The following is a 17,218-nucleotide window of genomic DNA, read 5'->3' as shown; positions in this document are numbered from 1 at the left end:
TGGCAAATCACACTGAAAGGGGATAGACTGTTTCTTTTAACTAGAACAAGGACGAAATCAGTCAAATAATTGCACAGAATAACTATTTAATCAGCATTTGCACTGTGTCCTTCTTTGGCACTTGAGACTAAGTCAAGATGAGAGCAGATAAATAGTTATTTGAACGGAGCGGAACATTTGCCCCTCCCCCACCCACCAACTTCCTAATCATTTGAACCAGCTGACCAGAAACCAATTCTGTTGCTGTCATCCCACTAATGCTATATTTTTAAAAATCCATTTAGTTCTATCTCCAGCAAAGTCAACAAGTGAATTCAGGAGCCTGTAAATGGGATTATTGGTCTAGGGCAGATACCAAATGGAGTCCTTTATTTTTCCTTTGAGGAACCTCCACTCAAATTATCAGGATACAGAGCTTGGAGCGTATAACACAGAAATCTTTTTGATGACATTTCATAGTGAAACAATAGTACTTGGGGACTTTCAGAGCTCAAGAACAACTTGGTCATAGTACCTATATATATATATATATTTTTTTTTTTTTTAAACTGGAGTACAGTTGCTTTACAATATTGTGTTAGTTTCTGCTATACAGCAAAGTGAATCAACCACGTGTGTGTGTGTGTGTGTGTGTGTGTGTGTGTGTGTGTGTATCCTCTTCCTTGGATTTTCTTCCCAGTTCCCTGTGCTATACAGCTTGTTCTCATTAGTTATCTATTTTATGCATGAAAGTGAAAGTATTAGTCTCTCAGTAGCCTCTGGCTCCTCTGTCCATGGGATTCTCCAGGCAAGAATCCTGGAGTGGGTTGCCATTCCCTCCTCCAGGGGATCTTCCCGACCCAGGGGTCAAACCTAGGTCTCCTGCATTGCAGGCAGATTCTTTACTGAGTCACCAGGGAAGCCCACAGTTAGTGTGTATGTATCAATCCCAATTTCCAAATCCATCCCATCCTCCCTCCTCCTTGGTATCCATACATTTGTTCTCTATATGTGTTTCTATTTCTGCTTCGCAAATAAGTTCATCTATACCGTTTTTCTAGATTTGAATTCCTGGTGGTCCAGCTGTTAAGACTCCATGCTGGCAGTGCAAGGGACATGGGTTCAATCCCGGGTAAGGGAACTACGATCCCACATGACTTGCAGCACAGGGGAAAAACAAACAAACCCCTCTATCCCAATATATCCTTTTCTGAGAGCTTTGAGTTACTTCATTTTGGGAAACATTGCCCAGCACAAATCTGTCAGGACAATTCACCTAAGCCTGAATCTATTGCTGGGAAAGGTTTTTTTTTTTTTTTTTTAAAGCAGTAGAATCGTGCAAATGACATGGTTCATTTCCAGCAGGAGTTTGACAGTCCGTGGGCCCCAAAATGGGCCTCCCTGGAGGCTCAGACAGTAAAGAATCTGCCTGCAATGCAGGACACCCGGGTTCAATCCCGGGGTCAGGAAGATCCCCTGGAGAAGGAAATGGCAACCACTCCAGTATTCTTGCCTGGAGAATCCCATGGAGAGAGGAGCCTGGTGGGCTACAGTCCATGGAGCCACAAGAGTTGGACACAACTGAGTGACTAACACTTTCACTTTGTTGGAGGATATATTTCCCTGTGATAAGATACCAGCAGGAGAACTCTGAAATGTAAATTGCCCCTTTATTCTGAAGAAGTTACTACTGTATAATTATGAAATGATCATCCCACTACTCTGTTATCTGGGAGAACAATATTGATTCACTTCATAGCTGTACACCAATAATGAAATATCTGCATACAATTAAAGGAGTTTATTTCTAAATGACTAGTCTGGATTTTCCTTTAGAATCTGTTCGTGTGTCTGCATTTCATACTGAACAAGTTACCCCTTGCAAGTTACTTCTTTCTAAGTATAATCACGTTTGATCTGTAATTAGGAAAATGAGATTTAGGATTTAAAGTGTTTCATTTTGTTTTGTTTTTTTGAAAGAGAATTTCATTTTTCTTTTTGGATGCTGATCCATGTACAATAAAGTTAACCAAAAAAGCCTTTCTAACCAAGGGAAAATAAACATACCTTGTGGCTTAGTTTGGAAATCTTTCATTACAAAGTTAGTAGGACCACTTAAATACCCTCGTAGGCGCCAGGCACTTTTGAAGGGCCCACTCCATGGTATACCAGAACCTATTAAAAATCTACTCACACCACACATTAAACATTATTTGAAAATATTTCTGAAAGTTGAATTGAGTTGAACTGCAGTCAAGTTGACTACATTTCTTAGATATTTAAACAGTTTTTTCTCCAGCTGTTCCATTGTCTTTTCTTACTTTGGAGACTTTTTTTTTTTCAGGTCCCAAATGTTCTCAAGTGGTCTTGAAAAGCTTAAGGTGACAGATGCTGACTTTACCAAGCCTAACAGATAACACAGACTTCCCTGGTGGCTCAGTGGTAAGGAATCCACTTGCCAATGAAGATATGGTTTCGATCCCTGAGTCAGGAACATCCATCCCCTTGAGAAGGGAATGACTACTCACTCTGGTATTCTTGCCTGGGAAGTTCCATGGACAGAGGAGCCTGGGGGGATACAGTCCATGGGGTTGTGAAAGAGTGGGCCTAACTGAGCGACCTAACAACAACAAATGGATAACACAACTCTGCAAAAAAGTTTCTGTTTTGTTGTTACTTTTGCAGTCAGATAAGTTGTCAACTGGAGAGAATTAATAAGTGAAGTCTGATTTTTTTTTAGTTCATTAAAAAGAACCACACAGCTAGAAATTTTCAGTAAATTAGCTAGTCTGTATGATATCCTTGGAAGACCTGATCTTCTAGGGATATAAACCCTGAATGCTTTAATATCCTTAAAAACTGTTTTTCAGAATCAATTTGGACAGTAAGATTTTTTTTCCTGAGTAAAAATAAGAAAAACACAGATCTATGTGAAAAATAGTTCCAATTCAATGGCATGTTGCCGTTTTGCTGCCCAACAACAACTAAATGATCTAGCTCCCAAATGAGAGAATTTCCAGCACAACTTAAGCCTGTAGCTGTGCTGTGTTTAGTCACTTCAGTCATGTCTGACTCTTTTCCATCCCATGATGTGTAGCCTGCCCGGCTCCTCTGTCCATGGGATTCTCCAGGCAAAAATACTGGAGTGGGTTATCATGCCCTTCTCCAGGGGATCTTCCCAACCCAGGGACCAAACCCGGATCTCCCGCATTGTGGGCAGATTCTTGACTGTCTGAGCCACCAGGGAAGCCTACTTAAGCCTGTAGCTGTGTATAAAGATCCAGCTTTGATCCCAAGGCTTCTCTGACATAGTACTGCTTGTTTGTGCAAGAATTCTAGTCTAGTGATTGCAAATCTAGCTTTTTGCTCAGTGAATCAAACTAGCATTGTGTCTTTGGCCAAAAGCAATCGCTTCATCAAATCAGAAGACTCTTCCAGCCAAAACTCCAAGCTTCAGCTAAACTTCCACTGAAGTGTCTGAGATAATATTGACAGATTCCAAGTGTCTTTGCTCACGCACTTGGAGACAAACACTACCCGACAACTCATCTGTGGCCTGCCATTGAATGTCCAGAAATACAGGCCTGGCAATTTCTGCTGAAGATCATTTACTCTACTGAAAACAAATGAACACCACACACACACACACATAAGGCATAAGGCACAGATTTTACTTAAACATTGTTATAAAGCTTTAATCTACAGTTTTGGAGGCGTAGAATGCCTGGCAATAAAGTAGGCTCTAAAATTCTGGAACATATTATCAAGATGAACCTGAATTCACAGAATGAATAAGAGGAATGCTGCTTTTAGAATTTGGCCTACAAGCCCCTGGAGAAAAGGCAAAGAAGGAAGATGGAAGGAAATACAGGTTGAATCGCACTTCGAATTCCCAATGTACACAAGGAGAGCATTACAAAAGGCAGGAAAGAAAACCTTATCAGGGTGTGTTTGTTGCGGAGGGCGGGCAGGGGTGAAAGCCTAGGAGGGAGAGATGGCAAACGGCCTCCCTTTACCCATTCATTCATTCAACAAACGATCTCGCACCTGCTAGGTTTCTGTCCCTTGTGTCAAGCAGTGGGTTTAACTCTTCCCTTAAGGATGTGACTTTGATCTTTCCCAGAGACAAAGATTCAGTTCTGTCCTGGGGAGGCCCTTCTGCGCCTCCGTGGCAGCCACTCCCAGAGGGGCCACGGCCAACCAGGGCCCTCTCCGCCCACGCGAGCCCAAGTCCGCGCCCCGGCCGTGGGGGAGCCCATTCCTCAGCGCCCCCGGGTGCCGGACTCCGCGGGAGGGGCGGCCCGGGGCGCGGATAAGGCGGGGTGGGGGGCAGCCCCGCGCCCGCAGCCCTACGCCCGCCCCGCCCCGGCCCGGCCCCGCGCCGCTCGGTCCACGCCGCCCCCGCCTTACCAGGGTTTTGGCTACGTTCCCCCTCTGGGTGATGTTTTTGCTGTGCTTCTCGTTGGCCATCCGGATCCGCTGTTTGGCCACCATGGCTCGGGCGCCAGGAAACGCTCTCGACTCCCACCTGCAAGGATGCCCCCCCGCGTGAGCCCCCAGACCGGGCCGAGCTCGTCTCGCCCGCCCCGGGCGCTGCAGGTGGCAAGGCGCGGCCCCCGAGCCCCGGGCACCCCGCTCCCCAACCCCCAACGAGCTGGCTCCAGAGAGAGGCCAGAGCCCGGACGGAAGTAATCTTTCATCTCAGGAAACCCTCTCCTACTTCCTCGCCATCCTTCCGGTCCCCCCAGCTACCTAACCAGCGCAGCCCCGAGGCGGGCGCTGCGGCGCGTCCACTGCGCACCCGGCGGCCGGAGCGCAGCGCGCCGAGCGGCTCCGGTCTGGGGAGCCCGGGGGAGTCGGGATCCAGTGCCGAAGGCGGCGAGGCCCAGGGTTCCGGCGGCCGCGGGCTTTGTGCGCTCACTGCGGGCGGGGCTCCCCGGCCCGGGACCCACCGAGGCCCTGGGGAAGGGGTTGGGGCGGCTGCGCTTCGAGCCGGGGTCGTGCTCCCCGGCTCCGCTGCCCGCTGGCCGAGGGCAGGGCTGGAGGCGGCGGCCCGCGGTCCTCAAAAGACAAGTTGAACGAGGGAGGACGGGGCTGGGCCCGCGCTTTTGGGGGACCGTGGGAAGGAGCCTCCCCTTCGGGGGTCTGGGGAAGGGCTTGCGTAGGGAAGGGCGCAGCAGGAGCTTTCTGAAGTGCTGCAGAAAGGACCGGATCTTCCCGAGGATGGGGAGAAGGGGGTGTGAGGATGGAGCGGAGAGAGGCCTTCCTGCCTGGGCGGTTACCGGGTTACTCGGAAGACGGGCAGCGCCGCATCTGAGTGAAACGTGGAGGAGGAAAGACTTAGGCTTGCTGCCCAGGCGGAGTTTGGTGGTCACCGCCCGGACGTGGGTAACTTGGACCACTCGGGGCAACTTGGATCTCCTCTAGAAAATTCCTCCCCCCCACAACCCCCGACCCCCGGTCCAGGGGCATCTGAACTGGAGGCTTCCCTGTGGTTCAAGGGTACAAATGGAACGTTCCTGACTCACAACCATTGGTACCAGGCCCTACAGATTGTCTAGTGTGGGGACAGGTGGGGAGAGAGGTCCAGTCCTTCACTTTCCCACGTGCTGGACGGATTGGAGTTAGCCCCTAGAAGACCAGAAGAGGGGAAACCTCAGCCTGGAAGTTCTGGGGCTGGGGAGAGTGGTGGGAAGAAGAGTTAGACCAGCTTTGGCTCGTGCACCCCAGTCCTTCCCTTTGGGGCATCTGTGACTGGGTTTCCACCGGGTTTTATGGCGTGAGACTCCCCTGTGTCCAGGGGAGGGGAGGGAGGGCGCCTTCTGGCCCTTTGGGCCCTGGTAACTGGCAGGGGCTCCTAGACTGAGCTCAGCCTCATGCCCCTCCCCATTTCTTGTCAATCAAACGATAACACGGACTGTTTAGGGGCAGCTTTGGGTAAGCTAGAAGAAGCCAGAAGTTATCTAGCATCATTAATAAAGTCTGGTCATTCTTTTTCTACTCTGAAGATGAGTTAAGTTTCCAAACTAGTTTCCATTGGCTTAACCATTACCACCACCACCATTATTCAGTTCAGTTCAGTGGCTCAGTCGTGTCAGACTCTTTGCAACCCCATGAATTGCAGCACACCAGGCCTCCCTGTTCATCACCAACTCCCAGAGTTCACTCAGACTCACATCCATCGAGTCGGTGATGCCATCCAGCCATCTCATCCTCTGTCATCCCCTTCTCCTCCTGCCCCCAATCCCTCCCAGCATCAGAGTCTTTTCCAATGAGTCAACTCTTTGCATGAGGTGGCCAAAGGACTGGAGTTTCAGCTTTAGCATCATTCCTTCCAAAAAAATCCCAGGGCTGATCTCCTTCAGAATGGACTGGTTGATCTCCTTGCAGTCCAAGGGACTCTCAAGAGTCTTCTCCAACACCACAGTTCAAAAGCATCAATTCTTCGGTGCTCAGCTATCTTCACAGTCCAACTCTCACATCCATACATGACTACTGGAAAAACCATAGCCTTGACTAGATGGACCTTTGTTGGCAAAGTAATGTCTCTGCTTTTGAATATGCTATCTAGGTTGGTCATAACTTTCCTTCCAAGGAGTAAGCATCTTTTAATTTCATGACCACAAACCAAGTAGGCCCAACTCTAATGCTGTGCTTTTAATAACAATTGAGTTCTTTCTTTTTAAAAAATTAATTTTTATTGAGTATAGTTGCCAGCTGATGTCAAGAGCTGGCTTATTGGAAAAGACCCTGATGCTGGGAAAGATTGAGGCAGGAGGAGAAGGGAGTGACAGAGAATGAGATGGTTGGATGGCACCACTGAATCAATGGACATGAGTCTGAACAAACTCCGGCAGATAGTGAAGGACAGGGAGGCCTGGCATGCTGCAGTCCGTGGGGTCGCAGAGTTGGACATGACTTAGCCACTGAACAACAATAGCTGCTTTGCAATATGGTGTTCATTTCTGCTATAGAGCAAAATGAATCAGCTATATGTATACATACATACATCCCCCCCTTTTGTATTTCCTTCCCACTTAGGTCACCACAGAGCTCTGAGTAGAGTTCCCTGAGCACTGAGTAGGCTCTCATTAGTTCCCCGTTTTATTTGTAGTATCAGTAGTGCATATGTGTCGATTCCAAGCTCACAATTCCTCCCATTCCCCTGCGGTTCCCCCTTGGTGTCCATTCATTTCTTCTCTATGTGTGTCTGTTTCTGCTTTGCAAATAAGATTCTTGGTGGGGAAGGGTGAGAGGCCTTCTCCCCCTCAGTCACACTTGCTGGATTTGGCTGTGTGTGAGGCCCAGGGCCAGCCTCTCTGTGACTCACCTTCCTCCGATCCTGGAGAGGAGACAAGGCAGGACCCCGCCTGAGCTGCGCACAGACCTGGCTCCGAGAAGCATGAAGGAAAAGATGCAGACAGAGATGGTTTTCCATTTGGGCCTGAGAGCAGAAAAGTGTTCCTCAGGGTCAGAGATCTGCCTTCCATCAGGCTCAGGTGTGCTGCCTCGCTTAGGGAAAAAACTGGTTTTTGACCCATGAGTCCTGCTTGATGTGGGGCTTCCCAGGTGGTGCTAGTGGTAAAGAACCCACCTGCCAACGCAAGAGATCTGGATTCAGTTCCATGGTCGGGAAGATCCCCTGGAGGAGGGCATGGCAACCCACTCCAGAGTTCTTGCCTGGAGAATCCCAGGGACAGAGGAGCCTGGCGGGCTACAGTCCAAGGGGTCACAAAGAGTGGGACGTTATGGGAGCAACTGAGCACGCACACATGCCTGCTTGACACTGACCAATTTTACTCTCTTTTTCTTGCTGTGCTTCATTTCACAATATTTTAAGTTAGTTTAATTATAGATTGTGTACTCACAGCAAACATTCAAACAGAAATAGGATATAAAGTGATAAAGCAAAGGTCTCATTCCCTGCCCTCCCCACTAATTCCCATTGTTTCTAGGTTACCCTTCTAGTAGTTTTTACTCCTATAGAAGGCTACTTATATATTCCCTTTTAAAAAACAAGCCAACATATGCCAACTGTTCTGCCACTTGCTTTTCTCAGTTTATTGCAATATGATTACATCTACTTTTATATCCCTTCTTTTTCTAATAGGTACACAGTCTTCCATATTTATGGTTATATAGTAATATATTGAATTATAGGTGGACATTACTTTGCTAACAAAGGTCCATCTAGTCAAGGCTATGGTTTTTCTAATAGTCATGTATGGATGTGAGAGTTGGACTATAAAGAAAGCTGAGCGCCGAAGAATTGATGCCTTCTAACTGTGGTGTTAGAGAAGACTCTTGAGAGTCCCTTGGACTGCAAGGAGATCCAACCAGTCCATCCTAAAGGAAATCGGTCCTGAATATTCATTGGAAGGATTGATGTTGAAGCTGAAACTCCAATAGTTTGGCCACCTGATTCGAAGAGCTGACTCATTGGAAAAGACCCTGATGCTGGAAAGATTGAAGGCGGGAAGAGACGGGGACGACAAAGGATGAGATGGTTGGATGCCATTACTGACTTGATGGGCATGAGTTTGAGTAAACTTCAGGAATTGGTGATGGACAGGGAAGCCTGGCGAGCTGCAGTCCTTGGGGTCGCAAAGAGTCGGACACGACTGAGTGAACTGAACCGATAGGTGGACAGTTATTTCCAGTTATTTTGTATACATGTGTGTGTTTACCAACAATGCTTCAGTGAACATCCTGGATGTGTATCTTTATGTGCTTGTGCAGGACACGTGTATATGTATGGACTAGATTGCTAAGTTGAAGCTGCTGCACCTTTCATGGCTTCAGTGGGGTTACTGCTTTCTTTTGGGGAGAGGCAGTCTCCTGCTCTTGTTCTGTCATAAGTCGTGCTCAACTCTGCGACTCCGTGAACGCCAGGCCTCCCTGTCCATCACCAGCTCCCGGAGCTTGCTCAAACTCATGTCCACTGAGTCGGTGATGCCATCCAACCATCTCATCCTCTGTCTCCTCCTCCCCCTACTGCTCTCAATCTTTCCCAGCTTCAGGATCTTTTCCAAGGAGTCAGTTCTTTGCATCAGGTGGCCAAAGTATTAGAGCTTCAGCATCAGTCCTTCAAATGAATAATCAGGACTGATTTCCTTTGGGATTGACTGGTTTGATCTCCTTGCTGTCCAAGGGACTCTCAAGAGTCTTTTCTAGCACCACCACTACTGTGACCTCCACTATATCTGCCCATTCTCCTCTTTGCCCTCTACAAGTCTCAGACCTTTATTAGACCTAGAGGATCACCGTTATTGTTTTTTAAATATGTTTTAATATGGACCATTTTTAAAGTCTTTATTGAGTTTGTTAAATACTGCTTCAGTTTTATGTTTTGTTTTTTTGGACCTGAGGGATGTGGGATCTTAGCTGCCCCACCAGGGATCAAACCCACAGCTTGCTGCATTGGAAGGTGAAGTCTTAACCACCGGACTGCCAGGGAAGTCCTGAGGATTACCATAATTTACTAAGAGTTTTCCCTTCCACCGTGGGTCTTGTCCCTTCCTCTCCTTAGCCCCACATGCATGCATGCATGCTCAGTTGCTCCGTTTGTGTCTGACTCTTTGCAACCCCATGGACTGCAACCTGCTAGACTCTTCTGTCCATGGGATTCTCCAGGTGAGAATACTGACGTGGGCTGCCATAGCCTCCTCCAAGGGATCATCCTGACCCTGGGATCGAACTCACATCTCTTGCGTCCCTTGCATTGTAGGCAGATTCTCTACCACTGAGCCACTGGGGAAGCCCCCTTAGCCCCACAGCCTGCCATACACCAGAGATCGAGCTGGCTCATGCCAGAAGCCCTTCTGCTGGGGAGCAGGGCCCAATGTCTGAAGCTGCATCCTTAGAGTTCAAGAGTAACTGCTGTGCTAAGAAGGAGTGAGGCCTGGAGTCATCTTGCTTTTGTGAGGTGGGAGGATTGAGGAGGGGAATGGAAAGTCGATCAAGAGGAGAAAATTCCTTTGGGTTAATCGTGCTGGTGGGAGAAGTTTTATGACACACCGGTAGTACCTAATGCTCAACTGCAACTTCTAAAATTGCCTTGGGTAAAGAAGCAGGAAGCTGTTAACTGATTAAAATTGAATTTGGGGTGGTAAGTTTTTCAACCTTTTGAGCAAGAATTCATCACAAGCCTGTGACCATTAATCCTAAGGCTGGATTTCAGACTAGAGAGACTGGGTTTCACCCATCTTTATGAATGATGTACAATTAAAGCTGCAGCTTCCCTGGTGGCTCAGTGGTAAAGAATCCACCTGCCAATGCAGGAGACATGGGTTCAATCCCTGATTTAGGAAGATTCCCTTGAAAAAGGAAATGGCAACCCACTCCAGTATTCTTGCCTGGAAAATCCCATGGACAGAGGAGCCTGGTGGGCTATAATCCATGGAGTCACAAAAAAGTCAGACTCAACTTAGTGACTGCTGCTGCTGAGTTGCTTCAGTCGTGTCCGAATCTGTGCGACCCCATAAACAGCAGCTCACTAGGCTCCTCTGTCCCTGGGATTCTCCAGGCAAGAATACTGGAGTGGGTTGCCATTTCCTTCTCCAATGCATGAAAGTGAAAAGTGAAAATGAAGTCGCTCAGTCGTGTCTGACTCCTAGCGACCCCATGGACTGCAGCCAAGTAACAACAAATAATCAAAGCTTACAGATGTGACTCTATTGAGCTGTGATGTACTGGACACCTGTCATTTTTCTGTGAACAACACGCAAACCTTGTGTCTTTTGGGGGGACTCCTCACTGTGTGGATCGCAGGATCTTCTCTCCCACTATGGGAGCCCAGTAGGGTGTGTGACCAAGCTTGGCCAAGTGATGCTCCTGTTTGGAACTTCAAAGCTTGAGCAGGAAGTGCAAGGACAAAGGGCCAGGTTCAACTTCACCTTGGTGGTGAGGTCTAAGACACCAGCAATATCTGGTGGAGAGGGTGATGGTTAAGGTGGTGGTGACCCAATGGTAGTATCTCATGTATTCTGCAATCCTTGCAATAAATTATTCTCCTGCTTCCATTGGCCAGAGTTTATATGTGTTGTTCACAATCAAGAGGGCTTCCCAGGTGGCTCAGTGGTAAAGAATCTGACTTCCAGGCAGGAGATGCGAGTTTGATCCCTGAGTTGGGAAGATCCCCTGGAGAAGGAAGTGGCAACCCACTCCAGTATTCTTGCCTGGAGAATCCCATGGACAGAGGATGGGCTAGTCCATGGGGTAGCAAAAGAGTCAGACATGACTTAGCAACTAAACAGGAACAATCACAACCAAAAACCCTGCTGAATGTATGCAAAAACAGACAGAAGCCCAGAATGTCCTCTGTGGTCATTCCCCTTTCCAGATCTGGAATGATGGCCGTCTCACTTGAAGTTTTCGGACATTGACAACTAGTGGCCTCCCCTCAGCCTACCTCATCAAGGGGACCTGGGCATAGAGATCTTGGTGGCAGGTGCTGTGGTGGCCAGTTCTTGATATTGAATGAGGGTGACAGGTACCCACTATATAAGTAAAACTAGCAGATCGCTGATGCTTCAAATTAATATTTTCAGTTTCTTCTTCCTCCAAACTGTTTCCAATACTGCTGGAGAAGAGGCAAAGTTGGCAAATCTCAGCAGCATCTCCTTTGCACATGTGAAGCTCTGATAAGAATGTTCATGGTGATATGTCAACAGTAGGCAGAGAAAAATAGGAGAACTGACAGTCATCGCTGTCTGCTGCACGTGTTAGAATCAATGCCTTCAATTATGATTTTATAGAACCATATCAGGTTGTAACTGGAAGAGAACTCAGCCATTTATTTCATGTTTATTGTCTTCTATGTGCCAGACACTATGTTAGACACCGAGGATTCGATGACTGACACAAGAGTTTCTACCTTTAGAAGCGCTAGGTTTTATGCAGAGACAGAGAGCAAACACTGGGAGACTAGCCTCATTTCACAAATGAGCAAAGGCCTTGAAATTGCAGAGGGAGTTGTGGCAGAGTTGAAGGCAGGAAAGAGGCCTCTTGGGTTCCTGTTTTCTCAGAAGGAACATTTACTAGGTAAACTTGAGTGGGAGCCAGCCTGCAGGTTTGAGGGATTTGGAGTAGCCTCTACATGCTCTGAAATAAATCACACACGTGCACACACACACACACACATGCATACTGCAGAACAAGGATAAACTATCTTCCAGACGAGCCTTGATCTTTGGTCCCTAAGTGATAGCACAAGACAGACTTTAAACATGATAACTGTCATTCCCTGACCCTACAGGTGATCAGATTAAGCTTTAAAATGGAAGATGTGATTACCCATCTCCAGTCTGTAATTGCCTGCTCACAGCTGTTATTAATAGCAGTAAAACCATCCTATCCCGAGGGGGGAGGGATCGTACCCATCACAGTATTTTCCCTAATGACCTCCCACGGCAGTGCACTCAGGGCTGTAGTGATGCGAAGTGTTTCCACATGTTTGAACACTCAAGCCATGCTGCGTATCACACTCCTGCCCGTGCCCTGCTAAGATTTCAACTGTGATTTAGCACAAAGCCAGCTTGTTTCTGTTCAGTCAGGTACATGTTTTTAATGGCTGGAAGAGTTTCCTGGTAGGGAAGAAATAACATCAGTAATATCTAACATTTCCTAAGCACTTCCTGAGGGCCAGGCATTGCTAACTGCTTTACCTGTGCTTTCTCACTTCTTACACAACCCTCTAAGTATGTGGATCCTGGAAACAGACAAATCCTGGTCCCTCCCCTTATTAGGTGGGTGATATAAGTCTCTCTCCTCATCTATAAAGCGGGGATATAGCAGTAATGCTTATAAGAGTTCTTTTGAGATCAGAGGAAATTATTCATGTTAAGAACATTAAACGCAGAGCATAGATCCATGGTCATTACTTAGTAAATGTCAGCCTTTGCTAATATCTCCATAGACCGCTGAGGAAATTGGTTTATAGAAGTTAAGTATCTTGCCTAAGGAAGGTCAAGACAATGAGCCATGGTCACTGCCCTCACATAGTTTGGAGTCTACTTGAGGTTCTTAAACAGGGCTGAATGTTGTAAGCCCAGATGAACCCAAAGAGCCATTGCATTAAGAGACATAATCTTTCTCGGTCATTTTTTCTTTTAAATTATTTCAAAAATCTAAAAAAAAATCCAAGCATTACCATATTGAAGGGATATAGAGAAAAGTCAGACTTTCTCACCTTTGACTCCAATATGTTCAAAACAGTTTCTACCTGTCCATGAATATTCAAGTATGTATGCATGATACATTTTAATGTGTGTACATGTATTATATATGCTTATTTATATATAATAATTTTAAATAAACTCTTTACAAAATCCCTTTAATTCTCCTTTAAAAAATCTCAAGTAGTATCCTGCTATTCAACCTGATCTGTACCTTATTTTATTATTATTTTTTCACTTCATGTATCATGGAGATTGATTCACTTCATTTGATCTAAGTGTATATCATTCTTTTAACATGGTTGCATGATATTTCAGGTGTGAAGAAACCATAATTGATTTAACCAATCTCCTATTGATCGACATTTAGATTGTTTCCAGTTTATTGCTACAAAAATCAATGAATAGCTTTGCCTATATATTTTTGCAAAAATACATGCATATATTTATTGGAGGACTTCCCAGAAGTGTGATTACTGGGCCAAAAGTTATGTGTTGAGAAGTGTATGGAGATTATCAAATTATCCTCAGAGATATTGTATCAATTTGTATACTTCCTTCATAGTGTATGTGAATGGGTTCAGGGTATTTTTTCCTTAGTTACATGGCACTGGACAAGCACTCTTGGGTGAGTGGCATGACTTCTTTTTGTTTCTTTACAGGCTTTCCTAGTGAGAGTGAGTACTGTAATGAGGCCACAGGCATGAATTTGTCCACTCTGCAGTCAGTTAGCTTTGTTGTCTCTTTTATCAAGGTTTCCTGCTCAGTGAGTCACAATAGGGACCAGAGGAGAAAATGGACAGATGGGAAATATTCCTGACCATTTCTGGATTTCCTTAGAGTCTACTTTCCTAAAATAGAGAATTATAAAAAAATTGAAATGTTTAAAAAATAATATTATTTTGTTTGTTAAGCTTCACTGTCACAAGACATGTTTATATCTAGTACAGAGCTCTAACAATTTGGAGATAAAGGACTTATATTTATGCACAATCCTTATTGTACAGAAATTGCTTTCAGTAGACTGTGAGCTCCTTCAACACACAGACCATGGATGTTCATTATGGTATCCCCAGAGGGTGTCTGATGACAGATTAAGTGAATACTGAATGAGAGAATAGTGAATACAGAAAGAATTTGGGAGATGTGGATATTAATTACAATAAATATCTATTTAGTGTATTATACAGTTTGTATTTCATTCGTTCAGAGTACATGTCAACTTGTGTTAGATATGCAGAGCAAGTTCATACTCCAAGCTGTAACCCAGCCATCTATAGACAACAGTAAGCCTCTGTTTTCGTTGCTTATGTTACTTTCCTTTGATTTAAATTCAAAGTTATATCACCATTTAGAATAATATACATGTTTTACTTGTCCGGGTCACTCACTCCTCATTATAGTTGTGATTTTTATCTGTCACGTTGAATTTTTTTTCCCCCAAAATCCAGTCCTTTCAATAATGTCATCACACAGTTGTTTCAAAGGAGCTTTGCGGATGATGAAGAATGCTCTCGGCCTTTCTGAATGTCAGCACATTCAACCAAGATTCCCAGCTTTTGGAAACTTGTCACATCGAATGTACTTTAAAAGGATTTCATAAAGAGCTTATTGGCAATGGTATGGGTATGGATTAGTAAACCATCTGCAGAAAGCTCAGACATTCGGATGAAACTGTTTGCACCGAAACCACAGTGGCGTTTGAATCACACAACGTCCCCGGGTGACTTTGCATGAGGAAAGCTCTGGGCCATTCTGGTTTCCACATTCGTCTGGGTGGAACTGTGTTCTAGGCAGGGGCTGCCCCAAGGCTGTTGAATATCACAGTGAAATCTGAGCCGGGATGAGGGAAAAATAGGTGAGGGAAGAGGAAGAAGAAGCCTTGAAGGGAGCCCCTGCTGGTCACCTAGAAGCATCAGTCGCCTCATGGCACCTGGAAACACACGCCTGGACCAGAGCCATGGTGTCACTCCCGCACCCGCTTTTCACGTAGAAGCAGAAATCAGGAAGGAGCCAATCCATGGGAAGAAAGGAAGTGACTCAGAGCAGTTGGCAAGCCTCCTCACCAGACTGATTCCCAGGAATTCCTCTGAGCATAATATTGGGAGGGTGTGTGGTTCAAGCCTGCCTTTTACTCCAGAGCCCTTTGTCCAAGAAGGATGAAATACTGCCATAGAGTGACAAGTGTCGCCACATCCAGTACGGGTCAGGCCCACGGAAGCACTGAATTCTTCCTGGGAAGTAGATCCTGTTCTTTTGTCTGTTTTCTAAGATATTTTACCAAGCTTGATCAGTCAACACCCACACCACTCCTGGGAGATAGGTCAACGTCATCCTTATCCCAGGTTTGTAGCTGAGAAGCTAGCACACAGATGGTGACTGTGACAAAATTCCCAGAAATAAAGGACCTCAGGGTCAACAATCTGGTTAGAAGTGGGGAAGAGGGGACCGTGGTAGGAATGTACCTTTTTGAAAAAAATTATTTTACTGAAGTGTAGTTTATTGACTTATTTGGCTGCAGGGTGTCTTGGTTGTACCATGTGGGCTCCAGGGCACGTGGGCTCAGTAGTGGTGTCGTACAGATTCGTTGCTCCGTGGCACGTGGGGTCTTAGTTCCCTGACCAGGAACCGAACCCAAGTCTTCGGCGTTGCAAGATAAATTCTTAATCACTGGCCTACCAGGGAAGTCCCTAGTTGATTTATTAATACAGTGTTGTGTTGATTTCTGCTGTAGCACAGTGATTCAATTATATACATACAATATGTTCTTTTTCATAGTTTTTCCCACTATGGTTTGTCACCGGATATTGAGTGTAGTTTCCTGTGCTGTACAGTAGGGTCTCGCTTATTTATTCTGTATGTAACAGTTTGCATCGGCTAATCCCAAACCCCCAGTCCATCCCTTCCCTGTGCCCCCTCCCCCTTGGCAACCACAAGTCTGGTCTCTATGTCTGTGAGTCTGTTTTGTAGATAAATTCACTTGTGTCACGTTTTAGGCTCCAAATGCGCATGATGTAATACGGTGTTTGTCTTTCTGACTCACTTCACTGAGAGTGATTGTCTCCCATTCCATCCATGTTGCTGCAAATGGCCTGCTTTCTTTCTTTTCTATGGCTGAGTAGCATCCCGTTGTACACATGTAGCCCGTCGTCTTTATCCATCCGTCTGTTGATGGACATCTAGGTTGTCTCCATGCCTCGGCTATTGTGAATAGCACTGCTATGAAAATACGGGTGGACCTATCATTTTGAATTATAGGAATGTGTCTTGAAATTTTGCTTGCATAGCATTTTCACAGAATTGAGAAAGCCTGAAGCATATGTGGCTTCTATCCCCAGCTCTGTCTCCTTGGCACCAGCATGGCCCACCGTGACAGACGTGATTTTGCCAGAGGGTTGTCACATAAATACCAGTGGTGGCCCTGGCTAAGGGTTCAGGTTGCTGAACCTGAGGGGGTTGCCAGCCCCTCTGTGCTTTGTCAGAGCTCCCCATTGAACAATCCCTGAGCCCACCTCCTGTGCGGACTCAGGGGACTTCAGGGTTGAAAAGGACCTTGAGAGCTATTCAGTCCAACTCCTCCTTTAAAGGTGCTGCAAAACAAATGTCAAAAGAGAAAAATTCATCGAGATGGTTGCTTGGTAACTGAGAGTGATCATTTTCATATGCAAAACCTGTACTCAATGAATTTGAGTGTGTGTGAGTATGGAGAGAGAGGGGGGCTCTTTTTTTTTTTTTTTTTTGCTTTCTCTATCACTTGGTACTGTGTAGGACATATAGTTAAAATACATTTCATTATTTTAACTCAGCTAATGCTTCCCAGGAGGCTCTGTGGTATAGAATCTGTCTGCCAATGCAGGAGACTTACGTTCAATTCTTGGGTCAAGAAGATCCCCTGGAGAAAGAAATAGTAACCTGCTCCAGTACTCTTGCCTGGAAAATTCCACGGACCGAGGAGCCTGGCGGGCTGCAGTCCATGGGGTTGCAAAGAGTTGGACACGACTGACTGAGCACATACATGCACAAACATCATTCATGAGTAGAAACCATACACAAGACTTTGGCAG

General features: G+C 45.9%; 1 protein-coding gene across 5 annotated transcripts in view; it reads right to left on the bottom strand.

Moving 5' to 3' along the window:
• SERP2 (stress associated endoplasmic reticulum protein family member 2) overlaps positions 1-5,278 on the bottom strand; it is a 29,241-nt gene extending 23,963 nt beyond the window's left edge. The window contains exons 1-2 of one of the 5 annotated variants that reach the window (XM_027557173.1): positions 5,262-5,278; positions 4,390-4,507 (exon numbers count right to left, since the gene is read on the bottom strand). In XM_027557173.1, coding sequence (XP_027412974.1) covers positions 4,390-4,473 — 84 coding nt within the window. In that variant the 5' untranslated portion in view covers positions 4,474-4,507; positions 5,262-5,278. Of the gene's footprint in view, positions 1-4,389; positions 4,625-4,731; positions 4,834-4,931; positions 5,219-5,261 lie in introns of those variants that run through there. The other 4 variants (XM_027557172.1, XM_027557170.1, XR_003513701.1 and 1 more) reach the window with 4 other exon arrangements.
• Between the last annotated feature and the right edge of the window lie 11,940 nt (positions 5,279-17,218).

The sequence above is a fragment of the Bos indicus x Bos taurus genome, chromosome 12 (assembly GCF_003369695.1).
Source record: "Bos indicus x Bos taurus breed Angus x Brahman F1 hybrid chromosome 12, Bos_hybrid_MaternalHap_v2.0, whole genome shotgun sequence".
Taxonomy (NCBI): domain Eukaryota; kingdom Metazoa; phylum Chordata; class Mammalia; order Artiodactyla; family Bovidae; genus Bos; species Bos indicus x Bos taurus.
Note: the sequence above shows the minus strand (reverse complement) of the source record. Positions and strands in the feature narration are given on the sequence as shown.